The sequence below is a fragment of the Trachemys scripta genome, chromosome 4, assembly GCF_013100865.1.
Source record: "Trachemys scripta elegans isolate TJP31775 chromosome 4, CAS_Tse_1.0, whole genome shotgun sequence".
Lineage (NCBI taxonomy): Eukaryota > Metazoa > Chordata > Testudines > Emydidae > Trachemys > Trachemys scripta.
In genome coordinates, this window is record NC_048301.1 from 32,725,256 (window position 1) to 32,739,340 (window position 14,085).

Genomic DNA, 14,085 nt, shown 5'->3' on the forward strand with positions numbered 1-14,085 from the left:
ATATAAAGACAGATTTCAGAGTAGCAGCTGTGTTAGTCTGTATCCGCGAAAAGAACGGGAGTACTTGTGGCACCTTAGAGACTAACCAATTTATTTGAGCATAAGCTTTCGTGGGCTACAGCCCACTTCATCAGAATTTACCTACAGCCATTATGAAGCCTGGCTAGCTTCCCTGACATTGGTTTAGTTCATGTGACCAAATCGGACTGTAAGGGAAGCCTTGGTCAGCACTTTCTTGCTCTGTCTGGGGAAGAGAACCAATCACAATCCAAAGCATTCCCTGCACAGCCAAGGAGAGCTTTGGGGAGAGCCATCGTCAGCCTTATTCAAAATCCCATGGGAGAAGGATCTGCTGAGAATCTCCTCCAAGAAACAACTTTCCCCAGAGAAAAAACGATTTGGCCTCACTCCCATCCTGCTTCATTCCATGGGATGAGGCTGAGCATGTCAATGGAAGGAGGAGGGAAGTGTACATGGAGAAAGGGAGAGATTTTATCAAGGGATATGGCATTCGGGATTAGTGGAAAGAATGGGCTGAGAGAAGCGGCGGAGGAGGGGAGACTGAGGGGATCAGTTAGAAAAGAGAATTGGTGGGATGATGAGAGAGAGCGAGAGCAGGAGGAAGAGATGAAGAACATGGGGAGAAGAAGTAGAGAAGATAACACAAGGAAAGAGAAAGAGGAGATAGAGGGGGAGGAGAAAGACACAAAGAAAAGAGCAACGCTGAACATGATGTACTAAAATACAGAATAACGGGAAAGTGAGAGTGGAGTAAAGGATAGGCCAATGGCAAGGGAATGAGGACATAGTAAGTTACTCTTAAAAATGCATTGGAAAGCCAAATGCCAAAATGTTACAATACAATGCACGTGAATGTTTTCTGCTTTTGTAGGGAGTGTTTCAGTGGAAGTAGATTTGGGGCACAGGGTCTCTGGCACATCCACTATAAATAGCGATAAACCATTTGGCCAGGGATAACTTAGTTTATAAAGATACTTCTGAAAAGCCAGTTTCTTACGTTGTTGGAATGTACCAGATACTCCTTTTGCCACCCCAAATGGAAGTATTTATTTTTACAAAATATTCCCACTGCAGATACCTCCCATTCCCACCCCACCTCGTCCAACCCATCCCACCTATCCCACAAGTTATACTCAGTTCAAACAGGGACATATATATAGAGAGAAGAATATAAGAGAGGAAAGTGAAAACATCACAGCCCTGTCCACCCTGCCCACTTCAAAGATGTCAGCAAATAATGATGGCTTCCAGGCTGGAATGTAACCTCTAGCTAAAAATTAGTGACTTAGGTGGAATGGGCTAAGTGGGATGGGCAACAAAAAGTGTTAACCCATCATTGATCCTTTAGCTAAAATATTATTGCTATGTTATCTCTCTGTAAATGTAAAATTAGGAAGGTGGGATAACCTGTTCTGTGAATTTCAGTGGGCCCTGCCTGTTTACCATATTAGGAAAATCTTAGGCAACTTACCTCAGATAATATCTAGTGCACATTGAGAAACTACTGCATGAAAAAACTTCTGATTTATTTTCAAATAAAAGGTAATGGGAGAGAAAAATTTCACAGCAATCCCGAGTGTCCTACAGAAGCCCACATTTCAGTCTCTACTCCTATTACAAACTGTAACAGATTGTAAATCAAGCCATAAATCATCAGTGAAGTAAACATGCTGATGTTATCAGAGACCTTGAAGATTTAGGACTCAATCCGCAGTGTTAGGTTACAGTATCATGGATGTATTCAAATCACAGCTGAAAAATGCCCTGGGTTGAACAACATGCCTTCCAGTATTTGGTATAAAGTGGAAGGGGCATTATGTGCAGTTTGACCATAACTGATGATAACGGACTGTTGAAAATGTTTTCAGTAGCTGAGCATGTTTGACTGCAGGTGTGGCAGCTGCTTTCACAACAAAGGTGATCCACTGAAGACAGCCAGGAGCTAAGAGTAATTTCACAATCTAAAAAGTCAGTGAATTTAAATAAGTCAGTGAATTTAAATCTTCAGCTCATCCATGCCCAGCCTGCACTACAAAAATAACGTCTAAACATGATTATGAATCATAGTGTGGGCAAGCCAGATACCATACTTTAATTCCTACCTGCATGGACAGAAAAGACCAACATATTCTAACCATGTTTCAGGTATCTACCAAGCTTAAATCCTGCTTCTCCAGGACATAGTTTTATTCTGGAGTGTATGAACAAAAGAAGAAAAAATCGTTTGCCCACAGCCACGTTTCAGAATAGTGTTTAGCTTTATTTTTGTAGAGTAGCCTAGGCTTTGATGTCAGAAATGAATAGTCTGAGTTCACGTTCATCTCTGGTAGAAAGTACCTCCTCACATGCACCAAGAAACCCAAAGACAGCAAATCATTCCTGCATTGTAACAGAATTTTTACATTGAAAAATGACCATTTAAAAATCCATACCCATATGCCAAGTGCTGCTGACTTTCGCTCTTATGTTAAATGGCGTCTAATCCTATGCTGCCTCTATTCACTGTTTACCCCCAGCCTCACTGCATTTTATCTGTCACTTAAAAACTAATATATAAACCTCTTCATAATTTAGATTATTTTTTGTGGGGGAGGTTACTTTATAGAATCTCATAAAATTGATCAATCACAATTAATGCCAAAAGCTTGAAAATAATATAGTTATAGTCAAGTATTGACACCCTGTCAAATGCATTCTTGAAATATTTAAAATTTTCCAATAAAGTACCATGGTAAATCACTTCAGATTTGTAATTAAAACAAACAAACAAAAACGGGGGGGGGGGCCCAGCAAGGTACAAAACTCTATTGAAACATATAACCAGGCTGGCACTCAGAGCAAAGCATGAAAGCTACTACAATAATGTTCAGAAAGACAGTGGGAAAATATAGTTTTAAGCTATTATGTATTCTACTTGGCATACATAATATACAGAATTAAGTATTGTATTTTACAGAATTTTGTAAAGTTTGATTACACAAAACACTTCCTTAAGAAGTACACCTCTACCCCAATATAATGCTGTCCTCAGGAGCCAAAAAATCTTACCACGTTATAGGTGAAACCGCGTTATATCCAACTTGCTTTGATCTGCTGGAGTGCGCAGCCCTTTCCCCCCCCCCCCCGCCCCTGAGCACTGCTTTACCGCGTTATATCTGAATTCGTGTTATAATGGGTCGCGTTATATCGGGGTAGAGGTGTAGTAGTAATTATCACAAGTCACAAATACATTGGAACTTAATATTTTAATACAAATTCATGTATTTATTTCTATCATGACCAATATTTAGATTTATGTTTGTAACTTGAGGATACATGTTGACTTGTTAGGTCACCTGTGGCAAGTCACTTTGTCTCTGTGCCTTAGTGTTGCCTGTTACCCATGCTGGGGAAGCTAAGGTGCAGAGAGGCTAAGTGAACATCTTAGGCAAGACAAGGAACGAGTGATAGATCTGGGATCAGAATGTATGGTTTCTGATCGAATATACTTCATGGGATGTTGTACAAACATTAACTATTTAAGATTTTCAACCCTTTGAAGTCATAAGGAGCTATGTGAATGATAAATATCTTTATTAGAAACCACTTACAAGCCTTTCATGGTTGATCATTGAGGCTTTGTACAGTTTCCATTCACTAGGCAATGTAGCTTCCTCCAGTAGCAGTCAGGATTTCTGAGTTAGTAACTTCTGTTGTAATCTTTGGCAAACTGTAATTTGTTGTTCTGCCACTCAACCTGTGTGACCTTGGGCATATCATTTAACCTTGCTTTGCTGTACCATAGTCTTTCTATTTTTTGCAATGTGTTTGGAGATCCTCAGACAAAAATTACTATATATGTATAACATATTAATACTTTACGGTTAATAATAATGGGTGAAATCATTCCTTGAAACAGTTGCTTTAGAGGACAGAAGAACTAGAGGGAGTAGCACATGCATCAATTTATTCCTGCAATTAGTGAAGCCAATACCATAGTTCAAGCATCATAGTAGGGACCCTGGTCTTAATTCCAACAGGGCCTAGTTCAGCAAGGTAGTTAAGCAAGTATGTAATTTTAAGCATATAAGTGGTCCCATTGATCTCTGTGGGATTACTTGCATAGCTCGAGTTACACATGCACTTAAGCACATTGCTGAACTGCAGCTTAACAGCACAAATGCAAACAATGATTTGCTAGAGAGAATGCAAGTGTTAACCAGGGAACTGAAGGCTGGGCATTTCTCCATGAGGGTCCCGTCAGCTCTGAAAATTCCTCCTCCCTTTCCAACATCTTTGTTTCAAAATAGCTTGAACCTGCTGACTTTCAGGGCACTCTACAAAGCCTGTTTTGGGTGGGATTTGCAGAGGACTGAGAAGTGTGGTGAGGAAGGAGTTCTTTGGGTCCTGAGGAAAGGATTTTTGGTATTTTCTTTGTATAAACCTTGGGGTGGGGCGGGACGGGCTGTCGGTTGCTCTTTTTCTGCTTCGGAAAATGGTTTTAGTTTTCTCTCAGGGCACCTAGACACAGGTTTTTAAAGGTATTTAGGCATTGCAACCGTGAGTGTTGCAACATTTCACTAATTTACGAGTCTAAATTTCATTTGCAAAAAGGATTTAGGCATTTAGGGGCCACAATCCCATTCACTGTCTTTTCGGTTATATTAAATTTAAAATAAAATGCTTAATGAGGTCTGACTTTTTTCCTCATTGACCTAAAATTTGCTTCCCAGTGTAATTTACTGTTCCATACAGCCCAAGTGATTGTGGAAATGGAAGACCTGTTTTCAGGAATGGCTCAATACAGGTATAAACTTAAAATAAAAATCGCTAGAAGAAATCCTGCACTTGGACTGATGGGTAAATGGAAAGAGCTGCTATCTTGGCACATCTTTACTCTCTGAAACCTTATAACCGCAATGCCCTGTCATTGCCTCTTGTAAACAAACAATAAATAGTAAAGCTGGCTGGGAATTTATTCTGACAGAATGTTTTTCCGTTGGAAAATACTGATTCACTGAAACGTCACATGTTGCAGAAATGTGCTACTTTTAAACTCAATTTGAAATTAAAATTGAATAAAAAGCATTTTGGTAAAGAACATTTCCGTTTTCTGTTTCAAAATGACTTTTGTTTCAGTTTTTAAAAATTGTATATTATAAAATAGAAAATGGAAAAAAGTAGGAACTAGAATAAAACATTTCACTTTTGTCAAAACGAAACATTTCAATGTACCTGAAATGCATTTTTTCCCCCCAGGATTTTGGTTTGTGGGAAATTTTTTATTTTTTTATTATTATTTATTTATTTTATTTATTTTTGTTCCAGAGCAGAACAAATTTGAAATCAAGAAACTTCACCCAAAATAAAAATCCAGTTCTCGCACAACTCTATTGCTGTGGTGTTTGCCTATTTACTAAAGAATGATGCTAGAAATCTGCGGTTTCCCACCCTTTGCATGGCAGAAGATTGCAGAGTTTGCATTAGTTTTATAAAGTTTTCTCATAAATGTGAGAATTCATATCTGGGATTAAGTGGCAACAGAGGCTATGTCTACGATGCACCACAGTTTGGACTAAGGGAGCCTGGATAGCCGAGCGCACTACAGTGCTGTTCTATAACTTCCCCCTGTGGACACTGCAGGTGTGAACTAAAAGGTTCCTAGTTTCCATTAATATAGTCCTCTTCAAACAGGATTACATTAAAGTGAACTAGGAACTTTTCAGAGTAGCAGCCGTGTTAGTCTGTATCTGCAAAAAGAACAGGAGTACTTGTGGCACCTTAGAGACTAACAAATTTATTAGTCTCTAAGGTGCCACAAGTACTCCTGTTCTTTTTGCGGACACAGACTAACATGGCTGCTACTCTGAAACCTGTCACTATGCAAGGCATTGCATTTAGCCGTATGGAGTGGAAATCGATCAACTTCATGAAATTTGTTAGTCTCTAAGGTGCCACAAGTACTCCTGTCCTTTTTAGGAACTTTTTAGTCTTTGCCCACAGTGTGCATATGGGTCAGTTACAGTGCAGCACTTTGGTGCACCCTGCCTTTCATGCTCCAGTAGTTGGAGCTTTTAGGCAGTGTAGACAAGCCCAGAGATTCGCTTAAGCTGCCAAATGGGAGCAGGGAGAGGAGTTAAAATTATGCAGCCTAATGGGGAAGTTTGGGCGTGGCGTAGTCTTAGAGTAGTAAAGATTATGGGTATGTCTACGCAGCAATCAGGAGGTGTGATTGCAGTATGAGCTTTGATGGAGCTAGCTTGCTAAGAGTAGCAGTGTAACCACAGTGGCATGGGTGGCAAAATGGGCTAGTTGCCAGAGTACAGTCCCACCGAAGACTCTAGGTATGAACTCGGGCAGCTAGTCCAAACCACCACAGATACTATTTTTAAAAAGCTAGCTTGATCAAAGCTAGCTCAGTTATGCCTACATGTGCTGTCCCTGTTGCAATGTAAACCTAACCTATGTGATTAAGAGGTTCCAGTTTGCTCCTCAGGGATAAGATTGCAAGAAATTAGGAAGATCGGGCCAAATTCATCACTGGTGAAAGATGAGGCAAGTCAGTAGTGTGGCATATTAAGCAAATAATGTTTGCTTGTGGCAACCACTGATGTCTCATGCCTTGGACATCACAGATATTTCCCTACTTTCCATGTCTGTAGCCTGAGATGAGGTGTTGTGGCAAACACTTAAATGGAAAAGAAATCAGCAGATGGAGGCAAAAATTGACAGCCATTAGGAGAAGGCCTATATCTCTATTTTATATCCACCTCTTCTGTGGTACAAGAGATGGGTAAGAGAGGACAGCCTCTGCCTGAAAGCCTGTGTCCCCTGATACCACAGGAGACATGGAGACAAATCTGCTCTTGCAGAATACCTGTATATTTTAATGTTCACTTTAAAAACAGACTTTCTTTATCAGGCAGATAAGCTAGTTTGGTAAGTTTATTAGTGCTCTAAAAACTGTGCATTCAGTCTAGTGCAGAGAGCAATTTACCTTGAGCTAGAAGAGTTAATGAAACACACCACGATATCCCACATGGAATATGGAAAATGTTTGCATTTATTACCTTCTCCTTTTTAAGGTCTCTGATTTTAAATATCATCTCAGGACTGAGCGTGGTTTATTGTAACATCTATGCCCTAATGTTTGAAACATGAATTTCAATTCCTTGATTTATTTAGCTGGATGCTGCTGTGGTTGCTGTATGATGGGTGATTCTATGCACTGCATATTCCTTGTGCTTTTTTCACCCTTCTCTTTATTACTCACATTCCCTGCATATAGTTCTGATGTTAAAAAGGTAAACTCTTCAGGGCAGGAACCTCATCTTTTCTGTGCCCTATGAGTGTTTAACAGCTTCTCTGGGTGCTGTGAAATACTTAAGTTTAGGAGGGGTGCTTAAGTACAGTAGAGTAGAGATGAACTCTTTTCCTGTCAGCGAAATACAAGGTTATGGACATAATCTATTAAGGGAAGTGATAAGGAAGAGATATTTCTTGCAACCTTCAAAACTAAACTCTACCATGTGCTAGAGTATGTACCACAGGGAATAATTCTGCATTGACCGAGAGGTGGCTGCATGACCTAGCAGCTTTCTTCCATCTTTGACTTCTATCTTGCAGCCCAAGTTTTGACTTTCTTTGATTTGTGGGTTTGTATCAGATACTTATGGATTAGTATTATCAATGTTCTCTGTGTGTAGCAGTGTGGTAGTCACTTTATTATGGGTTATGTTGTAATACAAAAACTTGCAGGGAAGCATAACAAGTTGAGATTTTTTCCCCCCACACAATTTCAGAGATGTTTTTTATTTTTTTTTCATTAGATGTATTGTATCTCTCTCCGGTTGATTGTTGGAAATCTTGATAAAGCAAGGAAGGGTAACTATGGAATAATTGCTACAGAGAGGACCTGATTTTACTCACATTGGTGTAAATTAGGAGCATCTCCATGTAAGATTAATTGAATTATACCATTGAGAAGAAGCTGAGGATGAATTTTTAGAGCTGATTTTGGGATCATGGCTCTGATTCTCCACATATACAAATATTAGAATGTCAGGGTTGGAAGGGACCTCAGGAGGTCAAGCAGGACCAATCCCCAGACTGCTAAATGGCCCCCTCAAGGATTGAACTGGGTTTAGCAAGCCAATGCTCAAACCACTGAGCTATTCCTCCCCCTTGTTAGCTTCAGTGGCAGTGCCTCCTGATTTACACTGGTGTACGTGAGAGGAGAATCAGGTCTAATATCTGTTTTCAGTACAAAATAATGGCGAAAGCTGAATAGTGAAAGACGTGTACACATCTTACTGTTCCAGCTTCTGGAATTTCTCTAAGACGATTGTTTATGAAGAAGAAAAAACATTTTAAAGGGAAAAATATATATGTGGATGAGTTTCCTTAGCAGTGTGTCTCAAATATCATAAAGTTCTTTAGTCATTTGCACAGAAAGAGGGTAGATTACTTTAAAAATGTCTATCAGGAGGCAGTGTGTTATGTTAGTTAAAGCAGGATTGGCAATGGGGATTCAAAACTATGAAACGTTACTCCTGATTGCCAGTGACTGACTGTGTGACCTAGACAAAGACTTGGTCTACACTACCAACTTATGTCGGCATAACTATGTAGCGGCTGACAGTGTAGCACTGTAAATGGAGACAAGCCCTAAATCACTTCACCTGTTTGCCTTGGATCACCCATCTGTAAAATGAGAATAATACTGATCTTAGATGGAGTGGAGGGAGGCGGGGGGAATGGTTTTACTCTTAATCAATTAATATTTGTAAAGAACAAGTAGGTCCTTACATACAAGATACCACATAAATACAGTGTCTTATTTTTACTATGGCTCAATTGTTGCTCTGCGAGCAGTCCCATTCAGTCGCACTCTGCTTCCTGGTTCCTCATCCTTGGGGTGGAAGTATCCTACACCAGACCTATACCTGACACTTATTACTTCCTCCGTGCAGCTGTGCTGGACAGCATATTGGCGAGAGTTGGGGGAAATTCCCACTCAGACCCCATCCATCAGCCCAGGGAGTGGGGTGGTGTTCCTGCTGTCCTTACCCTCGCATAATGCGGGCAGTCAGGATGGAGTTTGTAAAGGGGTCCTTGTGCCCGCCTTCTTCCTTGTGCATTGGGTATTAAGGACCAGGTTGTGAGCCATCTAAGTAAGAGAACAATGCCTGAATTACTGAAGTTCTGGCAGAGCAATTCTGAATTTTCAAACTATTGGACTTTGTTTTCAAATGTGAATCATTCCGTTTTAAAATATTTTTGGCGTGTTACTTTGGTATTGGAAATAAGAGTACTGGTGCTGTGTGAAATGTTACGCTAATAAAAGGATCTTTAAAATAAGATAAGAGCAAATACACCTCTACCCCGATATAACGCGACCCGATATAACATGAACTCAGATATAACGCGGTAAAGCAGCACTCCAGGGGGGCGGGGCTGTGCACTCCAGCGGATCAAAGCAAGTTCGATATAACATGGTTTCACCTATAACACAGTAAGATTTTTTGGCTCCCGAGGACAGCGTTATATCGAGGTAGAGGTGTAATACAAAATATGCTTGTAATAAGGCCTTCACTCGCCCTCGCAACAAATCAGCCAGAGACCCCTTCTGAGTGCAATCATCAGTGCTTTTTTTTTTCCGTGTCACCTCCTACCACCTTCTATTTACAGTCTGCTCCAAACTAGCAACCTGGAGGACAGCTAGCTTCTCCAGCCAGCAGGGATACACAGCCTTTTGGCTCCTCCCTCTCCTTTCTCTTCCCCACCTTTCCTTCTCCCTCCACCCCTCTCCCTCCCTCTTCACTTCCTTCCTGCCAGCCTTATATAGCTCCCTAGCTAATAAGGCCCGCAGGTGCTTTCTTCTAGCTATTAGGTGTGGCATACTCAGCCAGCCCCAATTAATACTTCTTAATTGGAGTTGGGCTAAAGGGCCTGGCTCAGGACCTCCTGGCCAGCACCCTGTTACAATGCTACAGGAAACAAGCCTAGCATATGAGCTGAATGGATTACCTATCAATCAAGAACTTCTTCCATTAGATGGTTGCCATTCTGTTTTTTTGTTTTTGTTTTTTTTTTAATCAGAGGCTCAGAAATCCATTAAGACCAATTTAATCAGTAAAAATATGTGTTTTCATAATGGCTTTGGCTCATTCTTGCTTCCTATTCTCTCTCCCCTTCCCCCCCCAGTCCCTATTGGTCTGTTCCACCCAGTCTTTCAGGTATCTTGTATGTTGATATCACCTGGCCAGTTAGGTAGTGGTGCTGTTACATGACAATTTAGAAAGTATTGTGAAACAAAGGCGTTGGCAACAATGACATAATTAATGTAAGCTGAAGTAAAATGATGATTGAATTTGGAATGATGATGTTTTCAATAGAACAGCTACTGCATATTTTAAATTAAAGATAAGATCCCTGGATCTTCTCCATACCCAGGCAAGTAGTCCCACTGAAGACTTTTCAGGATCAGATGCTTAATTAAACCCAAGCGTAACAAAACTGGCAATGGTGGGGAAGGAAATGGGCTGCGAACAGGCAGCCGTGACTAAAGAGAGAGCAATATTGCTCCCCGGGGTGACATTTCTCAAAGGATAGCAGGATTTTATTTTGCATCGTTCATGTTTCTAAATGGGTTTTACAAACTTTCTCTTGTTGAAAGGCTACATGAAAAGGATGTGTGTAAAGGGAGGGCTGACTGGCAGTGGGGTTATCTCACACTGTTACAAATGGTCAGCATAGAAGGCGGTCAGATGAGAAGGGGTATAGATATGAAGAGAGCAATTAAGAGGAAGGCATGAAGAGTTGGGAGGGGGGAAGATACTCATGAGAGCAGAAATGTAAGCAGAGGTTGGGTTAGGCAGAATCTACCATCTGAGAGACAGAGTCTTGAGCTTGATGCAGAAGGGGAGTAGAAGCTATTGAAGGGATTTGATTAGGAGACTTACAATCGAAGAGGCAGGAGAAGAAAAAAAGCTCTTCATAGCATTATTTTGTATGGCCTGCAGTGGAGCAAGATGAGAACTGGGCAACAAAAGAGCTTGGAATAGTCAAAGTGGGAGAAGACCAAGGACCATACGACTGGAGAGGAATTGACTGATTTTCAAGGATGTAAAGACAGAAACAGGGTTTTTCAGTGGGCTGGATATGAGGGGATAAGTAAAGGAAAGGAGTGAGAGGAGTCAAATGACACTGAGCTTTCAGTTCCGAACAGAGGCGGAGCAAGGAAGGAAGAGTTGGGTGCTGATTTTTTTCCTTTTGTTTTATTTGAATTGCCAGTATGTTGGCCTTGAAGTTTCATGAAGTTCTTAGGCAACACTTGTAACTCATTAACATAAATCACAAATTCCTCCATATCCCTTGAGGCTGTTGTCCTTGGGAAGCTTCATTCCAAGGATTGTTGATATGATAGAACTTATTGCTCTGAAGTGAAGGGGACTTTGCATTTAAAAAAACTGTACCACATAATATATACCCCTCTCCTATACTGTGTATCCATACTCCTTGTTGAAAAGCCATGTTGATATGTGACAGTTTTATCTGTTCCTTCAGGCTATGTTGCTCTTTTGGTTTTTTTCCTAATCTTATATCTGAATTTTCCTTGAGCTTTACTCTACTAGTCTTCTATTACTTACGTATATTGTACTTCACTGATATTCATGCTCCTTTAAATAGGCACTGTTTACACAGATTTGGTCCAAATTTTACATTTTGTAAAAGCAAGCTTGCTTTTGTAAAATCAAGCTTGCTTTTGTAAAATCCCAACAGTTGTTTTAAGCAAGTAAACATTCCATTGCAGCGTTTGCAACCTAAACGTTAGAGCACTGAGAATCTGGAAGTGAAAACAATTATGCAGTGAAACTGACTTCATTGATTTTCCGGTGTTGGGGTGGAAAGTGCGAAAAGTAGAACAGTATAAATAGTAAAAAGTAACTTGATTATTTCAGTTATAACTGAAAGTCAACTTCCAAACTTCAGCCTAAAGTTAGTCACCGAAAGCTATATTTGGACATGTAAATATAAGTGACCTGTTGTCCAGAAGTGCTAAAAACCGAAGGTGGGTAGAAGCCAGTGACAGGATTTGATTAGGGATTAGCATGCTCTAAACAGAAGGGAAAAGATTATTTTCACAGCAGTATTTGGTGGTTTGGAGTTGAAGCAAGGTGAGCATCAGGATGTCATTTAGGAGGAGGTGGTAATCAAGATGGGATAGGACCATAGCTTGAAGTCCATAGGAACAGTTAATGCTCAGTACATAAGCAAATCAGGTCACTTTAGTCGAAAGTGCCTAAGTATATATTTAGGTGCCTAACTTTAGGCATCCACTTCTGAAAATGTTGACATACTCTGGCAATAGTAATAAAAGTTTCTTTTAAAAGAGTATTTTATTTTTAGATTACCAGTCTCCCTTCAATTAGAATAAAATAAAAAGTCTCTAAAAATAAAAAAGCAGTTACAGGACATGCACAATAATAATAATGGCATGAGTTCATTCACAGCTTTGGGAGGATAATGGAAAAATGACTTCTTAAAGGAAAATTGATGAGAAAAGGAAAAATCAGGGCTAAATAGGGATACACCTCCCAGCGCTGTGCACTGTCTACACTGGCACTTCGCAGCGCTGAAACTTGCAGCTCTCAGGGAGGTGCTTTTTCACACCCCTGAGCAAGAAAGTTGCAGCGCTGTAAAGTGCCAGTGTAGACAAGCCCTTAGTTCTGTCATTTCAAATATTCTTCTGGTCAGAAGAGCTGAGGAAGTGTTGCAGCTGTTGTGATTTGTTCCTGATATAAGCCAAATAGAATGCAAAAATATATCCCTGAAATCCTCCCTCTCTCATTTTACTTCAGAATAGCAATGGTAGACGTCACGCAAGTGTGACGAAAAGTACTTACTTCCAGTACAAAACCTTGTGGGCCAAAGCCACAGACTGGAATACAGCTGAATTACAAATCCCTAAAAATCCAAAAAAACTTTGTGGTCCAAATAGTCAGCATTGTATAATGACGTGTCCTAGTCTTTTCTTGAATAGGATAGAACCCAACGAAGATGGAAGATCACTGAACAAATAGTGTTCAATGATAAAAAGTTCTGACTTACGGATATAATGGCTTATAATATGGCTTGTATTTTGGTTATAATATGTTCTTCCTAAAGTATTTGCCATTTTTGCCTTAGATAAATTTTATCTCTGTAATTGCAATGTTACCTAAATTTTCCTATGTTTACTGTAGGATGTTGTGTAAGGAATTGTCTATGGCAATTAAAAAATTTGAGGGTGACCTCTGTGAACCAAGTTAAATTAAATATTTTGCAATCTTTACTTAGCATATAGAATAATGTGAATAGCACTTTAATGTTAACTATGAACAAAGGTTTTTGTGAAGATTTTAAAGGTGAGCGCTGTATTAGACATTCTTATTTAGCATTGTCTAAATTTATTTTGAAGAGCTTAATATCAAAAGTGCTGCTTAAAATTTTTTCTAAATGTTTAAAAATTTTCTTTTAGTTCCCCCTGGAGTGATACAAAATGGAGCTCGTGTTCTGAGTAGAGGAATGTTCCCAGGAGTTAGGCCATTGCCAATCAACCCTATTGGAAGCATGGCTGCTGCAGTAAGGTAAGGGTATATAGGTACAGAACCAGCGTTAAAGAAAGTAATTATTAGACAATAGATATACTCTGGATATGCAAGACTTGTCGTCAAAAGTCTTGACACTTGTTTTTATTTCTGAGATTAGATGAGAGGACGTAGTGGGCTTTTTAATTTTGTTTTTAGTACATGTCCTCCTGGATCACCATTCTATGTCTGACAAGTGTCTCATGAGCGACTATCTGTTGCACCCTGGCTTCTCTGAAAAGCGGGATTGTACATTCATCAATGGATTTGAGGTTATGGTGACAGCTTAGTGCTGTCAGCAATTTTTCTCGCTAAAAGCATTCTGTTGTGTTTCCATTTATAACAAAATGGGGGGAGGGATAGCTCAGTGGTTTGAGCATTGGCCTGCTAAACCCAGGGTTGTGAGTTCAGTCCTTGAGGGGGCCACTTGGGGATCTGGGGCAAAATCAGTACT

The 14,085-nt window shown here is 39.9% G+C and overlaps 1 protein-coding gene across 7 annotated transcripts in view; it reads left to right on the forward strand.

Moving 5' to 3' along the window:
• Positions 1-14,085, forward strand: part of FOXN3 (forkhead box N3) — a 300,577-nt gene that overhangs the window by 264,491 nt on the left and 22,001 nt on the right. For all 7 annotated transcript variants that reach the window (XM_034768119.1, XM_034768118.1, XM_034768120.1 and 4 more), the window contains one exon: positions 13,523-13,631. In XM_034768119.1, coding sequence (XP_034624010.1) covers positions 13,523-13,631 — 109 coding nt within the window. The remainder of the gene's footprint in view (positions 1-13,522; positions 13,632-14,085) is intronic.